A 17,935-nucleotide genomic window follows, 5' to 3' on the forward strand; every position below is an offset into this window, starting at 1 on the left:
CTAAACACCTCCTTCCAGTAATCCTCCAGCTTTGGACAGGACCAAAACATATGAACGTGGTTTGCGGGGGCCGCCCCGCAAGGTTCACACACATCTTCTACCCCCTCAAAGAGCCGGCTCTTCCTTGCCCTTGTAAGGTGCGCTCTATACACCACCTTCAGCGGTATCAGCCCCAACCTCGCACACGAGGTGGAGGCGTTCACCTTCCGGAGCACCTCACACCAGAACCCCTCCTCCATACCCTCTCCCAACTCTTCCTCCCACTTTGCCTTGATCTCTTCTAGCGGCTCCTGCTCCTCCTCCAAAATAGCCCCGTAAACCGCCGATGCTACCCCCTTCTCCAGTCCCCCTGTTGTCAGCACCTCCTCCAGCAATGTGGGAGCCGGCTCTACTGGGAAGCTCTGTATCTCCTTTCTGGCAAAGTCTCGAACCTGCATGTATCTAAATATTTCCCCCTGCTCCAGCTCATACTTCGCTCCCAGCTCCTTCAATCCCGCAAAACGACTCCCAAGAAACAAATCTTTTTGTGTCCTAATTCCTTTCTTCTTCCATCTCCGAAAATTTCCATCCCACTTCCCTGGCTCAAATCCATGGTTCCCCCGAATCGGCATTTCCATTGACCCTGCCCCCAACCCGAAGTGCCGTCGAAACTGCCTCCAAATTCTCAACAAAGCTACTACTACCGGACTCCCTGACTGTCTCCCAGGGTCGTTGGCAGCGGCGCTGTCGCTAGCGCCTTCAACCCCAACCCCCTACCCAAACTCTCCTCCATTCTGACCCATTGGGAGTCAACCGGCCCTTCCTGATTTTGAACACCTTTGTTCAATCCCTCCTTCACCTTGCCTGCTCTTCTCTTGTATTGTTTTGTCTTGTCACAGAATCACAGAAGTGTTACAGTGCAGAAGGTGGCCGTTCGGCCCATCGTGTCTGTACCGGCTCTCAAACGAGCATCTTGATTTAGTGCCGTTCCCCTGTCTTTTCCCCATACCCCTGCACGTCATTTCTATTCCAATAATCACCCAATGCCCTCTTGAATGGCCGATTTAATCTGCCTCCACCACGCTTCCAGGCCGTGCATTCCAGACCCCAGCCACCCAGTCCAAAGATGTGCAGGTTAGGTGGATTGGCCATGCTATATTGCCCCTTAGTGTCCAAAGATGTGCAGGTTAGGTGGATTGGCCATGCTATATTGCCCCTTAGTGTCCAAAGATGTGCAGGTTAGGTGGATTGGCCATGCTATATTGCCCCCTAGTATCCAAAGATGTGCTGGTTAGGTGGGGTTACGGAATTACAAGGAAGGTGAGGAAATTAAGCCCAGGTAGAGTGCTCTTTTGGAGGGTTGGTGCAGACATGATGGGCCGAATGGTCTCCTTCTGCACTGTAGGGATTCTATGGATTCTCCCCCTGGGGTGATTCCGTTCTCGGAGTCTCCATTGGTTCCCCAGGCCAGGTGACCCTTAATCTGCTGCGTCACCCTTAAAGGGACAATCATCACGGTGATGATGGGCGAGGGATAAATATTTATTGTCCAGTGTCCTGGGGGGAAACTCTCCCCCGATTCTTCGAAATGGAGCTATCTGATCCTCTGTGTCTGCCGGAGAGGGCTCAGAGAAATTTAATTTCCTGGCTCATCTGAAAGATGGCACCTCTGACACTGCAGCACTCCCTCAACACTACACTGGAGTGTCCGCCTGGATTATGTGCTCAAGTCTCTGCAGCAGCGATTGAACCCAGCACCTTCTGACCCAATCACAAGGGTGCTACCAACTGGGCCATGGGCTAGACTTAACATACAAAGAGACTGGCAAATGTAAAATTCAGCAGGAGAATGGATGAAGATCTGGTGGCTTCTCGGTAGGAAAATAGCCGGGCTATCTGTCGGGTGGCATTCCGGGGCAGGGGCAGAGGGCTTCTGGATCGTGTTCCTGGGATCCAGGGGTTACACAATGGGGAACGGTGGCATGCCACAGCTCCCAAATTTGCAACGGGACCCAGGGACTTCCTCAGCAAAGTTTTTCCAAGGTGAAGTGATGAAGTTAATGGCAGTTCAAGGATGCAAGAAGACAAGAAACAGATGCAGGTGTAGACCACATGTCCCATCGAGTCTGCTCCGCCATTCAATATGATCATGCCTTGGGCTTCAACTCCACGTTCCTGCTCACTCCCCAGATTCCTTAATTGTCCGAGAGACCAACAATCGCATCTATCCCACAGCCTTAAATGTCTTCAACGATGGAGCACCCACAACCCTCTGGGGTTGAGAATTCCAAAGATTCACAACCCTTCGAGTGAAGCAATTTCTCCTCAACTCAGTCCTAGATGATCGACCCCCTTATCCCGAGACCGTGACTCCGTGGATTCCCTTGCATTTTAAAATCTTGACAGTCTCAGGGACCAGGAAACAGGAAGGGAGGTGAGAGCCCGCACCTAGAATTGAAAACTGAGCATCAAATTCTGCTGAGTGTGAGGAAGAAGACGCAGAGGGCTCTCCTTCTCTCCTGTTCAAACAAAGAACAAAGAAAAGTACAGCACAGGAACAGGCCCTCCAAGCCCGTGCCGACCATGCTGCCCGACTAAACTACAATCTTCTACACTTCCTGGGTCCGTATCCCTCTATTCCCATCCTATTCATGTATTTGTCAAGATGCCCCTTAAATGTCACTATCGTCCCTGCTTCCACCACCTCCTCCGGCAGCGAGTTCCAGGCACCCACTACCCTCTGTGTAAAAACTTGCCCCGTACATCTCCTCTAAACCTTGCCCCTCTCACCTTAAACCTATGCCCCTTAGTAATTGACCCCTCTGCCCCGGGGAAAAGCCTCTGACTATCCACTTTGTCTATGCCCCTCATAATTTTGTAGACCTCTATCAGGTCGCCCCTCAACCTCCATCGTTCCAGGTCGGAAGGAGGAGTAATGAAAATGGGAATTCTTTTTCAACAGAGAATGAAATAGAGAAGGAGAGAGAGACCGAGATTGGATTGGTTTAGCACAGTGGGTGGAACAGCTGGTTTGTAATGCAGAACAATGCCAGCAGCGCAGGTTCAATTCCTGTACCAGCCTCCCCGAACAGGTGCCGGAATGTGGCGACTAGGGGCTTTTCACAGTAACTTCATTGAAGCCTACTTGTGACAATAAGCGATTATTATTATTATTATGGATTGTTTATTGTCACGCGTACCAAGGTACAGAGAAAAGTATTGTTCAGCGTGCAGCTCAAACAGATCATTCCGTACAGGAAATGAAAATACATAATAGGGCAAACATAAAATACACAATGTAAATACATAGACACAGGCATCGGGTGAAGCTTCCAGGAGTGTAGTACTACTCAGTTGAGAGGATGTGTGAAGAGATCAAATCAGTCCATCAGTCCATGAGAGGGCTGTTTAGGAGTCTGGTGACAGCGGGGAAGAAGCTGTTTTTGAGTCTGTTCGTGCGTGTTCTCAGACTTTTGTATTTCCTGCCTGATGGAAGAAGTTGGAAGAGTGAGTAAGCCGGGTGGGAGGGGTCTTTGATTATACTGCCCGCTTTCCCCAGGCAGCGGGAGGTGTAGATGGAGTCAATGGATGGGAGGTGGGTTTGTGTGACGGACTGGGCAGTGTGCATGACGCTCTGTAGTTTATTGCACTCTTGGGCCGAGCAGTTGCCATACCAGGCTGTGTTGCAGCCACATAGGATGTTCTCTATGGTGCACCTGTAAACGTTGGTGAGAGTCAGTATGGACGTGCCAAATTTCCTGAGGAAGTATAGGCGTTGTTGTGCTTTCTTGGTCGTAGCGTCGACATGGATGGACCAGGATAGATTTTTGGTGATGCGCACCTCGGAATTTGAAGCTGTCAGTCACCGCCACCTCGGCCCCGTTGATGCAGATGGGTGTGTACAGTACGTTGCTTCCTGAAGTCAATGACCAGCTCAATGACAGAGACAGAGAAAGAAAGACCGCTGAATGACAATTACCCTCCCAATGAAAACCATCAACAATGAGCCAAGAGCTAAACTTCAAAGCAAACAGGAATCCATTTGCTCGGGAAGGCTGCATGTTGAAGCTTGCTTGTGCGGACTGACTTGGCTCTGCGGAGTGGGAGGTTTCACAGATATTGGTTGAAGTCCAAGACTGCTCCTGAGGCATTTTCAGGGTACGGCTCCCTCTGGCAACTAGTAAGACGCTGACTGTTGCTCCAGGCGGGGCAGGGCCTTGTGTAGTCTGTCCTGTGAAGAACATTCGATATCGCTGATCCCCAAGAACCTGAGTTTGAAAATACAATTGTGTTACCCAATTTATTAAGTTTCTTCCTCCCCTCATGAATATATTTTAAAATATTTTCGTCCATGCGATGTGAGCATAGGGGCTGGTTTAGCACTGGGCTAAATCGCTGGCTTTTAAAGCAGACCAAGGCAGGCCAGCAGCACGGTTCAATTCCCGTACCAACCTCCCCGAACAGGCGCCAGAATGTGGCGACTAGGGGCTTTTCACAGTAACTTCATTTGAAGCCTACTTGTGACAATAAGTGATTTTCATTTGATTGCTGGCTATGCCAGCCTTTGTTCCATTCCAATTCACTTCCCACAGTTAGTGATGCACTAAGGCAGACTTCCGTCTGATTCCATAGCTAGTAATCCCTGGAGCAGGTTGCTCCTCTGTCGCCGGGGGCTTATAGCTTGTATGCCTCACCAGGAGTCTGTCCCACTCTTACCGCCAGCCATTGGTGTGTTCGGAAGGAGTTACAGGTTGACACGCAAGGATCTGAGTTAATCTCGAAAATAGCCCAGGAAATATGAGGCAATCTGATCAGATCGAAATCCGTGAGCCATTATTAATAATGGAACTGATGTCTAGGAACGAGATGAGGTGAAATTTCTTCATACAGAGTGTTGTGAATCTTTGGAATTCTGTATCCCAGAGGGCTGTGGAAACTCAGCCATTGAATATGTTTAAAGTAGATATTAATAGATTTTTGATTATTAATAATAATAATAATAATAATAATCGCTTATTGTCACAAGTAGTCTTCAACGAAGTTACTGCGAAAAGCCCCTAATCGCCACTTCCAGTGCCTGTTCGGGAGGCCGGTACAGGAATTGAACCCGCGCTGCTGCCTTGTTCTGCATTACAAGCCAGCTGTTTAGCCCAATGTGCTAAACCAGCCCCTATGTTATGTTATTAACAATAACATAGAGGTTTACAGGGATAGTATGGGTAAGAGACATTGAAATGTCCAATCAGCCATGATCGTATTCAATGGTACAGCAGGCTCGACGGGCTGAATGGCCTACTCCTGTTTCTCTGTTCCTACAATCTTTTATTTTGCTTTTTTTAAAGTTAAGGGGCAAGTTAGAGTGGCCAGTCCCTCTACCCTGCACATCTTTTTGGGTTGTGGGGAAGCCACGCAGACACGGGGAAAATGTGCAAACTCCACACGGACAGTGACCCAGGGCCGGGATCGAACCCGGGTCCTCGGAGCCATGAGGCAGCGGTGCTAACCACTGCGCCACCGTGCCGCCCCAAAATTAACAATTGATACAGCATCGCTGCCATTGTAGAAGAGAGTTCCAAAGTTCTACCGCCCTTTAAGTGCAAAAATACTTCCTAACTTCACCCCTGAAAGCCTGACTCTAATTTAGGTTCGCCCCCAATCCTAAACACATCAGTCAGTGGAAAGACTTCTTTCGAACCAAATTCCCCAGTGTTCCATAAATCTCTGACCAAATCACCCTCTGACTTTCTTAATTTCAGGAACACAACCTCAGCTTATGTACTGAAAACAGACAAAGGTTAGAAATACTCTTTTAGCATCTGTGGAGAGAGAGACAGAGTTAACATTTCATCAGAATTGGTTTATGCAATCAATAATTATCCTCCTTATATTTCTTCCCAATTCATTCATGGGATGTGGGCGTCGCTGGCTGGGGCAGCTGGTGTTGCTTGCCCCAAATCACCCTTGAACTGTGTGGCTCGCTGGGCCATTTCAGAGGGCATTTAAGAGTCAACCACACTGCTGTGGGTCTGGAGTCACATGTAGGCCAGGCCACAAACAACAGCAGATTTCCTTCCCTGAAGGACATTAGTGAACCCGATGGGGTTTTTACAACAATCGACAATAGTTTCATGGTCACCATTACTGAGACTAGTTTTCAATTCCGGATTTGAATTTAAATTTCATCAGCTACCGTGATGGTATTTGAACCCCTGTCCTCAGAGTAGTAGTTCGGGCCTTTGGATCATTAGTTCTGTGACAGTCCAAAGATGTGCAGGTTAGGTGGACTGGCCATGCTAAATTGCCCTTAGTGTCCAAAGAGGTTAGGTGGGGTTACTGGGTTATGAGGATAGGGGTGGAGGTGTGGGTTTGGGTAGGGTGCTCTTTCCAAGGGCCGGTGCAGACTCGATGGGCCAAATGGCCTCCTTCTACACTGTAAATTCTATGATGTTATGACATTTACCACTTCACCACTGTCTCCCTCAAATTTAATGAAATCTTGGAGTCCTGATAAATCTACACAGCACTCCAAATAATAATAATAGTCTTTATTATTATCATAGAACCAGGGTTGTACATAGTTGTGATATGACTTTTAACCCTTTGTATCCGAGTCCCCGAGATACAGCATTCCATTCCTTTTCTCCTCAGGTTCTCTGACCCTTAACGCCATAAACTCCACTATAGGTAGAGCAAGGAGACAGATCCCAAATCCACCCCAGCCAGAACGGGGATTGAGTCCCCCTACGGACATATGAACCAGGAGTGGGAGGAGGTCCCTCGAGCCTGCTCCACCACTCAATAGGGTCATGTCTCATCTGATTGTAACCTGAACCCCACATTCCTGCCTAATCCTTCTACCCGCCCCCCAACCCCAGTGGAGAAACCTCATGGGATGAAACCTCCAGGGATAGGTTTAATCACAATTGGCAACCTTAGGTTTAAGTGAACCTGTCCTCGTCTTTAACTTTCATTCTAATCCATTGAGCGATTAAGAGGTTAATTTTTAAAAGCGGGGCAATGCAAAGCAATGTATGCACAGGGAGCGGTTTGGGTGGAGCGCAGTATTTCAGTCAGTTAAATTCACATGTAAACGGAAAGACAAAGGAGAGGCCAAGACCCCATGATGGGAGGGGCTGGAAAATGAGTCAAGCTCCCTCTAGTGACTCAGTGCATTAATGCAGATTTGGGCTGAGTTGGCAAATTGGGGTGCTGGTGGGCGGACCCACATCCAGACCCACATCCCTTCTCCCTGGGGCTAACCCCCTCAGTTAGCCCCAGGGAGAAGGGAAAAGTATCATCTTTAGTTTAGGGCAACTTGAAATTGAAAATCGCTTATTGTCACAAGTAGGCTTCAAATGAAGTTACTGTGAAAAGCCCCTAGTCGCCACATTCCGGCGCCTGTTCGGGGAGGCTGGTACGGGAATTGAACCGTGCTGCTAGCCTGCCTTGAAAGCCAGCGATTTAGCCCAGTGTGCTAAACCAGCCCCTAATGGAGAATCAATAGATGTGTATCAAAGGAATTAAGATGCTTGGGAAGGAAGGTAAAAAGTATAGCGTCTTTTTATAAGCGTCATTCACAACCTCGTAATGTCCCAGAGTGCTTCACAACAAAGTCACTGTTGTAATGTAGAGGACGCGGTCAACCTGTACACAACAAGCTCCCAGAAACAGCAATGAAATTAATAACCAGATCATCCTTTTAAGGGGCGCGATTCTCCGACCCCCCGCCGGGTCGGAGAATCGCCGGGGGCTGGCGTGAATCCCGCCCCCGCCGGTTGTCGAAGTCTCCGGCACCTGAGTTTCGGCGGGGGCGGGAATCGCGCCGCGCCGGTTGGTGGGCCCCCCCGCTCGATTCTCCGGCCCGGATGGGCCGAAGTCCCGCCGCTAAAATGCCTGTCCCGCTGGCGTAAATTAAACCACCTCTCTTACCGGCGGGACAAGGCGGCACGGGTGGGCTCCGGGGTCCTGGGGGGGGCGCGGGACAATCTGGCCCCGGGGGTGCCCCCACGGTGGCCAGGCCCGCGATCGGGGCCCACCGATCCGCGGGAGGGCCTGTGCCGTGGGGGCACTCTTTCCCTTCCGCCTCCGCCATGGTCTCCACCATGGCGGAGGCAGAAGAGACTCCCTCCACTGCGCATGCATGGGAAGCTGTCAGCGGCCGCTAACGCTCCCGCGCATGCGCAGCACGGAGATGTCATTTCCGCGCCAGCTGGCGGGGCACCAAAGGCCTTTTCCGCCAGCTGGCGGGACGGAAATTCGTCCGGCGCCGACCTAGCCCCTCAAGGTTGGGGCTCGGCCCCCAAAGATGCGGAACATTCCGCACCTTTGGGGCAGCGCGATGCCCGTCTGATTTGCGCCGTTTTGGGCGCCAGTCGGCGGACATCGCGCCGTTTCTGGAGAATTTCGCCCCAGAGTCTATCTGAAGGATAAAGAGGGGGCACGGTATCATGGAGATTGTTGCGGTGTGGCCCCTTTAAGGGTGTGAGCTCCATGGATCACGTGACCAGCTTGGGGCCAATCGCACAGGAGCGCTAAAACCCCTGAGCAATGGAGAGTTTGTGCGGGGCCCTGCTGTGGACCAGGGAGCTGAAGACCTGCTGTATAGTGATCTGGGGGGAAATTCTCTGGAAACGGCGCGATGTCCGCCGACTGGCGCCCAAAACGGCGCAAATCAGACGGGCATCGCGCCGCCACAAAGGTGCGGAATGCTCCGCATCTTTGGGGGCCGAGCCCCAACCTTGAGGGGCTAGGCCCGCGCCGGACGAATTTCCACCCCGCCAGTTGACGGAAAAGGCCTTTGGTGCCCCGCCAGCTGGCGCGGAAATTACATCTCCGGGGCGGCGCATGCGCGGGAGCGTCAGCGGCCGCTGACAGCTTCCCACGCATGCGCATTGGAGGGAGTCTCTTCCGCCTCCGCCATGGTGGAGACCGTGGCGGAGGCGGAAGGGAAAGAGTGCCCCCACGGCACAGGCCCCCCCCCCCTGCGGATCGGTGGGCCCCGATCGCGGGCCAGGCCACCGTATGGGCACCCCCGGGGCCAGATCGCCCCGCGCCCCCCCCCCCCAGGACCCCGGAGCCCGCCCGCGCCGCCTTGTCCCGCCGGTAAGGTAGGTGGTTTAATTTATGCCGGCGGAACAGGCATTTTAGCGGCGGGACTTCGGCCCATCCGGGCCGGAGAATCGAGCGGGGGGCCCGCCAACCGGCGCGGCGCGATTCCCGCCCCCGCCGAATCTCTGGTGCCGGAGACTTCGGCAGCCGGCGGGGGCGGGATTCACGCCAGCCCCCGGCGATTCTCCGACCCGGCGGGGGGTCGGAGAATCTCGCCCCTGTTCCTGTTATCTAACTGCCTTTCCCTCTCATCAAAAAAAAATGTTCCGAGTGAGATCTGTCGGCCAGGTCACACAGGTAGATGCCGGGTGAGGCCTCTTGTAGGCTTCCCGGCAGCCACTATGGATCTACCCAAGTCCCACCATGCGGTGCCACAATGGGCATCACCAGGCTGCGTGTGCTTCAGTCGGTTGACCTACCGGCCTCCAGGGATCAACTGGCCTCCCCAGGGAGACCACAGCCAGGTGCCGTTCAGTACTGGCCCACACAAATGTGGACCAGACGGAACGGCCACCCAGGGGGTCTCCATGGCCAGTGATAGTGCAGGATGGCCCCTTGGCAATCCCCTGGAATGCAGGCACCTTGGCACTGCCCAGCTGGCACCTTGACACTGCCACCCTGGCACTGTCAAGGTGCCCGGTTGGATCACAAATCCAGCAAGAGCATTCCAACATATCAGGGTGGTAGTGCCAGGGTCAGGGCATGAGGGGGGGGTCATGCTGATGAAAGGAGGGTGGAGAGCAGTATGAAGGGTGAGGGGGTACAGGGTAGGTAAGTGGGGGCCTCTGGGATGGTCAAGGGTAGGGGTTCTGGAAGGGGGAGGCCTGTAAGGGAGTGTAGGAGGGTCTGAAGTGGAGGGGACTTCACAGACCCTTTCATGGGGTGTCCTTTCTTGGGGGGGTTCTGGGGTCGTGCCCACGTTTGGTGGGTGACATTGCCCATGGGTGCGGGTTGTTGATCACTTCGAGATCGGGGCACCCTTTGAAAATGGCGCCTGAATCAGGCTCCCAGTGATGAAGAAAACTCTAAGTGTGGGCTAAACCTGTGAGAAACTCTCCCCAGGGCCCATAAAAGTGACCAAGTGTTATTAGCTGGCGGTGGGGAACACAAACTCCTGGAAAAACCACTACAAATGACACTTAGAAACTTTTTCATTAGATCGCACCCCTCAATCGTAGCTGACAGTCATTGTGAATCGAGGTGGGGAGGGAGGATCAGTTGAGAAAGTAGAGAAGCCCCAGCAAGAAGGGAAAGATCGGGGCTGATTAGCACAGGGCTAAATCGCTGGCTTTGAAAGCAGACCAAGGCAGTCCAACAGCACGGTTCAATTCCCGTACCAGCCTCCCCGAACAGGCGCAGGAATGAGGCTGCTCGGCGGGCGTGCTGGATGGCGTGGTGCCACCCTGTCCTGCCCGCTGCCCACCAGATGCACCAGGGATGAAACGGGGGGAGGCCGAGTGTTCCAGGACTTCCCTTGCAGGAGTCACCGGGACGGGCCCCAGAACCACCTCCTCCCTCGGGGAGCCCGGTGGCCACCGGGCCTCTCTATGGGACAGTGGTGCGAGCGGAGACAAGCACCGTGGCACCACCACCACCTGGCGCTGCCAGTCCTGGAGGCCCGCAGTGGCATCGACCAGGGTCTGAAGGTTCGCAGCAATGGAGCTCAGGGAGTGAGCCATCCCAGTCCGGGACTGTGCAACCTCCCTCTGGGATTGTGCATCGCAATCCAGCATCTGGGCGAGGCCGTCGATGCTCTCAGTGATGGCCTGCTGAGACTGGGCCCTGGCCTGCTGAGACTGGGCCATGGCCTGCTGAGACTGGGCCATGGCTGCTGAGACTGGGCCATGACCTGCTGAGACTGGGCCATGGCCTGCTGAGACTGGGCCATGGCCTGCTGAGACTGGGCCATGACCTGCTCAGACTGGGCCATGGCCTGCTGAGACTGGGCCATGGCCTGCTGAGACTGGGCCATGACCTGCTGAGACTGGGCCATGGCCTGCTGAGACTGGGCCATGGCTGCTGAGACTGGGCCATGGAATGCTGAGACTGGGCCATGACCTGCTGAGACTGGGCCATGGCCTGCTGAGACTGGGCCATGGCCTGCTGAGACTGGGCCATGGCCTGCTGAGACTGGGCCATGGCCTGCTGAGACTGGCCCATGGCCTGCTGAGACTGGGCATGGCCTGCTGAGACTGGGCCATGGCCTGCTGAGACTGGGCCATGGCCTGCTGAGACTGGGCCATGGCCTGCTGAGACTGGGCATGGCCTGCTGAGACTGGGCCATGGCCTGCTGGGACAGGGCCATGACCTGCTGAGACTGGGCCATGGCCTGCTGAGACTGGGCCATGGCCTGCTGAGACTGGGCCATGGCCTGCTGAGACTGGGCCATGGCCTGCTGAGACTGGGCCATGGCTGCTGAGACTGGGCCATGGCCTGCTGAGACTGGGCCATGGCCTGCTGAGACTGGGCCATGGCCTGCTGAGACTGGGCCATGGCCTGTTGATACTGGGCCATGGCCTGCTGAGACTGGGCCATGGCCTGCTGAGACTGGGCCATGGCCTGCTGAGACTGGGCCATGGCCTGCTGAGACTGGGCCATGGCCTGCTGAGACTGGGCCATGGCCTGCTGAGACTGGGCATGGCCTGCTGAGACTGGGCCATGGCCTGCTGAGACTGGGCCATGGCCTGCTGACACTGGGCAATGGCCTGCTGAGACTGGGCCATGGCCTGCTGAGACTCGGCCATGGCCTGCTGAGACTGGGCCATGGCCTGCTGAGACTGGGCCATGGCCTGCTGAGACTGGGCCATGGCCTGCTGAGACTGGGCCATGGCCTGCTGAGACTGGGCCATGGCCTGCTGAGACTGGGCCATGGCTGCTGAGACTGGGCCATGGCCTGCTGAGACTGGGCCATGGCCTGCTGAGACTGGGCCATGGCCTGCTGAGACTGGGCCATGGCCTGCTGAGACTGGGCCATGGCCTGCTGAGACTGGGCCATGGCCTGCTGAGACTGGGCCATGGCCTGCTGAGACTGGGCCATGGCCTGCTGAGACTGGGCCATGGCCTGCTGAGACTGGGCCATGGCCTGCTGAGACTGGGCCATGGCCTGCTGAGACTGGGCCATGGCTTGCTGAGACTGGGCCATGGCTGCTCAGACTGGGCCATGGCCTGCTGAGACTGGGCCATGGCCTGCTGAGACTGGGCCATGGCCTGCTGAGACTGGGCCATGGCCTGCTGAGACTGGACCATGGCCTGCTGAGACTGGGCATTGGCCTGCTGAGACTGGGCCATGGCCTGCTGACACTGGGCAATGGCCTGCTGACACTGGGCAATGGCCTGCTGAGACTGGGCCATGGCCTGCTGAGACTGGGCCATGGCCTGCTGAGACTGGGCCATGGCCTGCTGAGACTGGGCCATGGCCTGCTGAGACTGGGCCATGGCCTGCTGAGACTGGGCCATGGCCTGCTGAGACTGGGCCAGACCCCGGAGTGCGGCTGAGATGTCCAGCTGGCTCTGGGACATGGCTGCGTGTGAGAGGGCAGCCCTGTCCTGGGCCATGGATGACGCACGAAGCCCCACGCCTTGCAGAACCTGACCCATGGCTGAAACTGTTGCCCCCATTGCCTCCACCGCGGCCGCCACCCATGCGGTGTCAGCCTGGGTGGCACCACTCCCTGCTCCTGGATGCGAATGGATTTCTCAAACTGTGTCTGCAGCTGCTGGAAGGCGGCCATCATCCCGTTGTCCACTCCCTGGGTTTCCAAACGCATCGAGTCTGTGGGTGGGTCTGGTAAGTCCAGGAACCCGGGAACCGTCTGGGCGGCAGCCGGGTGCTGGGCCTCTGCTGCCCTCCGAACGTCCAGCCCCTCGGCTGCTCCGACCTCCACCTGCTGCACCGGTTCGGCTGTGTGGTGCGCACCAGTCAGTGTCCCAGAAGCCTCATTGTTTCGCACAGGGTTAAATCGCTGGCTTTGAAAGCAGGCCAAGGCAGGCCAGCAGCATGGTTCAATTCCCGTAACAGCCTCCCTGAACAGACGCCGGAATGTGGCGACTAGGGGCTTTTGAAGCCTACTTGTGACAATAAGCGATTTTCATTTCATTTCACTAATGTGCCCAACCGAGGTGAGGGTATCTGCGATGGTGGAGGGTGTGGGTGACAGTAGTAACGCAAGGTCCATGTCCTCATCGGACCCCAGGTCTGGGATCTCTTAGGTCGAGCCTTGGACTCATGGACTTTGTCTCCGGCCCTTGTGAAGGGCTGTGTCCAGTCTGACCATCAACTGTTTGGCCGTCCTCTGTGCGTCACTGTCCTGAGTCCCCGTCCTCTGTGCGTCACTGTCCTGAGTCCCCGTCCTCTGTGCGTCACTGTCCTGAGTCCCCGTCCTCTGTGCGTCACTGTCCTGAATCCCCGTCCTCTGTGCGTCACTGTCCAGAGCCCCCATCCTCTGTGCGTCACTGCCCAGAGTCCCCGTCCTCTGTGCATCACTGTCCTGAGTCCCCGTCCTCTGTGTGTCACTGTCCAGAGTCCCCATCATCTGTCCGTCACTGTCCTGAGTCCCCGTCCTCTGTGCGTCACTGCCCAGAGGCCCCGTCCTCTGTACGTCACTGTCCAGAGTCCCCGTCCTCTGTGCGTCACTGCCCAGAGACCCCGTCCTCTGTGCGTCACTGTCCTGAGTCCCCGTCCTCTGTGCGTCACTGCCCAGAGTCCCCGTCCTCTGTGCGTCACTGCCCAGAGTCCCCGTCCTCTGTGCGTCACTGTCCTGAGTCCCCGTCCTCTGTGCGTCACTGCCCAGAGCCCCCGTCCTCTGTGCGTCACTGTCCTGACTCTCCGTCCTCTGTGCGTCACTGCCCTGAGTCCCCGTCCTCTGTGCGTCACTGCCCAGAGCCCCTGTCCTCTGTGCATCACTGCCCAGTGTCCCCGTCCTCTTTGCGTCACTGTCCTGACTCTCCGTCCTCTGTGCGTCACTGCCCAGAGTCCCCGTCCTCTGTGCTTCACTGCCCAGAGTCCCCGTCCTCTGTGCGTCACTGTCCTGACTCTCCGTCCTCTGTGCGTCACTGTCCTGAGTCCCCGTCCTCTGTGCGTCACTGCCCAGAGCCCCGTCCTCTGTGCGTCACTGTCCTGAGTCCCCGTCCTCTGTGCGTCACTGCCCAGAGTCCCCGTCCTCTGTGCGTCACTGTCCTGAGTCCCCGTCCTCTGTGCGTCACTGCCCAGAGCCCCCGTCCTCTGTGCGTCACTGTCCTGACTCCGTCCTCTGTGCGTCACTGCCCTGAGTCCCCGTCCTCTGTGCGTCACTGCCCCGAGCCCCCGTCCTCTGTGCGTCACTGCCCCGAGCCCCCGTCCTCTGTGCGCCACTGTCCTGACCCTCCGACCTCTGTGCGTCACTGCCCAGAGTCCCTGTCCTCTGGGCATCACTGCCCAGAGTCCCCGTCGTCTGTGCGTCACTGCCCAGAGTCCCCGTCCTCTGTGCGTCACTTCCCAGAGTCCCCATCCTCTGTCCGTCACTGTCCTGAGTCCCCGTCCTCTGTATGTCACTGTCCAGAGTCCCCATCCTCTGTGCGTCACTGTCCAGAGTCCCCGTCCTCTGTGCGTCACTGCCCAGAGTCCCCGTCCTCTGTGCGTCACTGTCCTGAGTCCCCGTCCTCTGTGCGTCTCTATCCTGAGCTCCCGTCCTCTGTACGTCACTGTCCAGAGTCCCCGTCCTCTGTATGTCACTGTCCTGACTCTCCGTCCTCTGTGCGTCACTGTCCTGAGCCCCCGTCCTCTGTGTGTCACTGTCCTGACTCTCCGTCCTCTGTGCGTCACTGACCCGAGTCCCCGTCCTCTGTGCGTCACTGTCCAGAGTCCCCGTCCTCTGTGTGTCACTGTCCTGACTCTCCGTCCTCTGTGCGTCACTGACCCGAGTCCCCGTCCTCTGTGCGTCACTGCCCAGAGTCCCCGTCCTCTGTGTGTCACTGTCCTGAGTCCCCGTCCTCTGTGCGTCACTGTCCTGACTCTCCGTCCTCTGTGTGTCACTGCCCAGAGTCCCTGTCCTCTGTGTGTCACTGCCCAGAGTCCCTGTCCTCTGTGTGTCACTGTCCTGAGTCCCCGTCCTCTGTGCGTCACTGCCCTGAGTCCCCGTCCTCTGTGCGTCACTGCCCAGAGTCCCCGTCCTCTGTGCGTCACTGCCCAGAGTCCCTGTCCTCTGTGCGTCACTGCCCAGAGTCCCTGTCCTCTGTGCGTCACTGCCCAGAGTCCCCGTCCTCTGTGCGTCACTGCCCAGAGTCCCCGTCCTCTGTGCGTCTCTATCCTGAGTCCCCGTCCTCTGTGCGTCACTGCCCAGAGTCCCCGTCCTCTGTGTGTCACTGTCCTGAGTCCCCGTCCTCTGTGCGTCACTGTCCCGAGTCCCCGTCCTCTGTGCGTCACTGCCCTGAGTCCCCGTCCTCTGTGCGTCACTGCCCAGAGTCCCCGTCCTCTGTGCGTCACTGCCCAGAGTCCCTGTCCTCTGTGCGTCACTGCCCTGAGTCTCCGTCCTCTGTGCGTCACTGTCCTGAGTCTCCGTCCTCTGTGCGTCACTGTCCTGAGTCCCCGTCCTCTGTGCGTCACTGTCCTGAGTCCCCGTCCTCTGTGCGTCACTGTCCTGAGTCCCTGTCCTCTGTGCGCCACTGTCCTGAGTCCCCGTCCTCTGTGCGTCACTGTCCTGAGTCCCCGTCCTCTGTGCGTCACTGTCCTGAGTCTCCGTCCTCTGTGCGTCACTGTCCTGAGTCCCCGTCCTCTGTGCGTCACTGTCCTGAGTCCCTGTCCTCTGTGCGTCACTGCCCAGAGTCCCTGTCCTCTGTGCGTCACTGCCCAGAGTCCCTGTCCTCTGTGCGTCACTGTCCCGAGTCCCCGTCCTCTGTGCGTCACTGTCCGGAGTCCCTGTCCTCTGTGCGTCACTGTCCAGTGTCCCCGTCCTCTGTGCGCCACTGTCCTGAGTCCCCGTCCTCTGTGCGTCTCTATCCTGAGCTCCCGTCCTCTGTGCGTCACTGTCCTGAGTCTCCGTCCTCTGTGCGTCACTGTCCTGAGTCCCTGTCCTCTGTGCGTCACTGTCCCGAGGCCCCGTCCTCTGTGCGTCACTGCCCAGAGTCCCCGTCCTCTGTGCGTCACTGTCCCGAGTCCCCGTCCTCTGTCCGTCACTGTCCTGAGTCCCCGTCCTCTGTACGTCACTGTCCTGAGCCCCCGTCCTCTGTGCGTCACGGTCCTGAGTCCTCGTCCTCTGTGCGTCACTGCCCAGAGCCCCCGTCCCCTGTGTGTCACTGTCCTGACTCTCCGTCCTCTGTGCGTCACTGTCCTGAGTCCCCGTCCTCTGTGCGTCACTGTCCTGAGCCCCCGTCCTCTGTGTGTCACTGTCCTGACTCTCCGTCCTCTGTGCGTCACTGTCCAGAGTCCCCGTCCTCTGTGTGTCACTGTCCTGAGTCCCCGTCCTCTGTGCGTCTCTGTCCAGAGTCCCCGTCCTCTGTGTGTCACTGTCCAGAGTCCCCGTCCTCTGTGCGTCACTATCCAGAGTCCCCGTCCTCAGTGCGTCACTGTCCTGAGTCCCCGTCCTCTGTACGTCACTGTCCAGAGTCCCCGTCCTCTGTGCGTCACTGTCCAGAGTCCCCGTCCTCTGTGCGTCACTGTCCTGAGTCCCCGTCCTCTGTGCGTCACTGTCCAGAGTCCCCGTCCTCTGTGCGTCACTGTCCAGAGTCCCCGTCCTCTGTGCGTCACTGTCCTGAGTCCCCGTCCTCTGTGCGTCACTGTCCTGAGTCCCCGTCGTCTGTACGTCACTGTCCTGAGTCCCCGTCCTCTGTGCGTCACTGCCCAGAGCCCCCGTCCTCTGTGCGTCACTGTCCTGAGTCCCCGTCCTCTGTGCGTCACTGTCCAGAGTCCACGTCCTCTGTGTGTCACTGTCCTGAGTCCCCGTCCTCTGTGCGTCACTGTCCAGAGTCCCCGTCCTCTGTACGTCACTGTCCAGAGTCCCCGTCGTCTGTACGTCACTGCCCAGAGTCCCCGTCCTCTGTGCGTCACTGCCCAGAGTCCCCGTCCTCTGTGCGTCACTGTTCTGAGTCCCCGTCCTCTGTGCGTCACTGTCCTGAGTCCCCGTCCTCTGTGCGTCACTGCCCAGAGTCCCCGTCCTCTGTGCGTCACTGTCCTGACTCTCCGTCCTCTGTGCGTCACTGTCCTGAGTCCCTGTCCTCTGTGCGTCACTGTCCTGACTCTCCGTCCTCTCTTCGTCCGCCTCATGGCCGTCAGTGTTCTGACCGTCCATCCTGTGTTCGTCAGTGTCGTTTGTGTATGTCCTCTGTGCGTCCGCTTCCTGTGCGCCGACCTCGGAAGAGGGCCCTCCTGTCCGTCTTCCTTCCCCTCCTGGCATGCGTCCCCGTGGGCGGATGGACATGGACCTGGACGGCGGTGGCTTGTCTGAGACATTCCGGGACGATCGGCGGTTGGCCCTGGAATACACAATAAAGCATGTATCGTTAGACACAGGGAGTCGGGTATGAGGGGGAGGAGGGGGCAGTGTGAGGGGGTGGAGTGTGAGGGGGGGTTAGGGGGTGGAGGGGGCAGTGTGAGGGGTAGTGTGAGGGGGGGTTAGGGGGTGGAGGGGGCAGTGTGAGGGGGGTTAGGGGGTGGAGGGGGCAGTGTGAGGGGGGAGGGGGTGGAGGGGGCAGTGTGAGGGGGTTAGGGGGTGGAGGGGGCAGTGTGAGGATGTTAGGGGGTGGAGGGGGCAGTGTGAGGGGAGTTAGGGGGTGGAGGGGGCAGTGTGAGGGGGGGGTTGGGTGGAGGGGGCAGTGTGAGGGGGAGGGGGTGGAGGGGGCAGTGTGAGGGGGTTAGGGGGTGGAGGGGGCAGTGTGA

The 17,935-nt window shown here is 57.1% G+C and overlaps 1 protein-coding gene across 1 annotated transcript in view; it reads right to left on the minus strand.

Annotated features, from left to right (window-relative positions):
* Positions 1–3,155: 3,155 nt before the first annotated feature.
* LOC140427809 (DNA-binding protein RFX6-like) overlaps positions 3,156–17,935 on the minus strand; it is an 80,944-nt gene continuing 66,164 nt past the window's right edge. Inside the window, exon 18 of the mRNA XM_072513489.1 lies at positions 3,156–4,247. Coding sequence (XP_072369590.1) covers positions 4,090–4,247 — 158 coding nt within the window. The 3' untranslated portion in view covers positions 3,156–4,089. The remainder of the gene's footprint in view (positions 4,248–17,935) is intronic.

Source organism: Scyliorhinus torazame, chromosome 1 (assembly GCF_047496885.1).
Source record: "Scyliorhinus torazame isolate Kashiwa2021f chromosome 1, sScyTor2.1, whole genome shotgun sequence".
Taxonomy (NCBI): domain Eukaryota; kingdom Metazoa; phylum Chordata; class Chondrichthyes; order Carcharhiniformes; family Scyliorhinidae; genus Scyliorhinus; species Scyliorhinus torazame.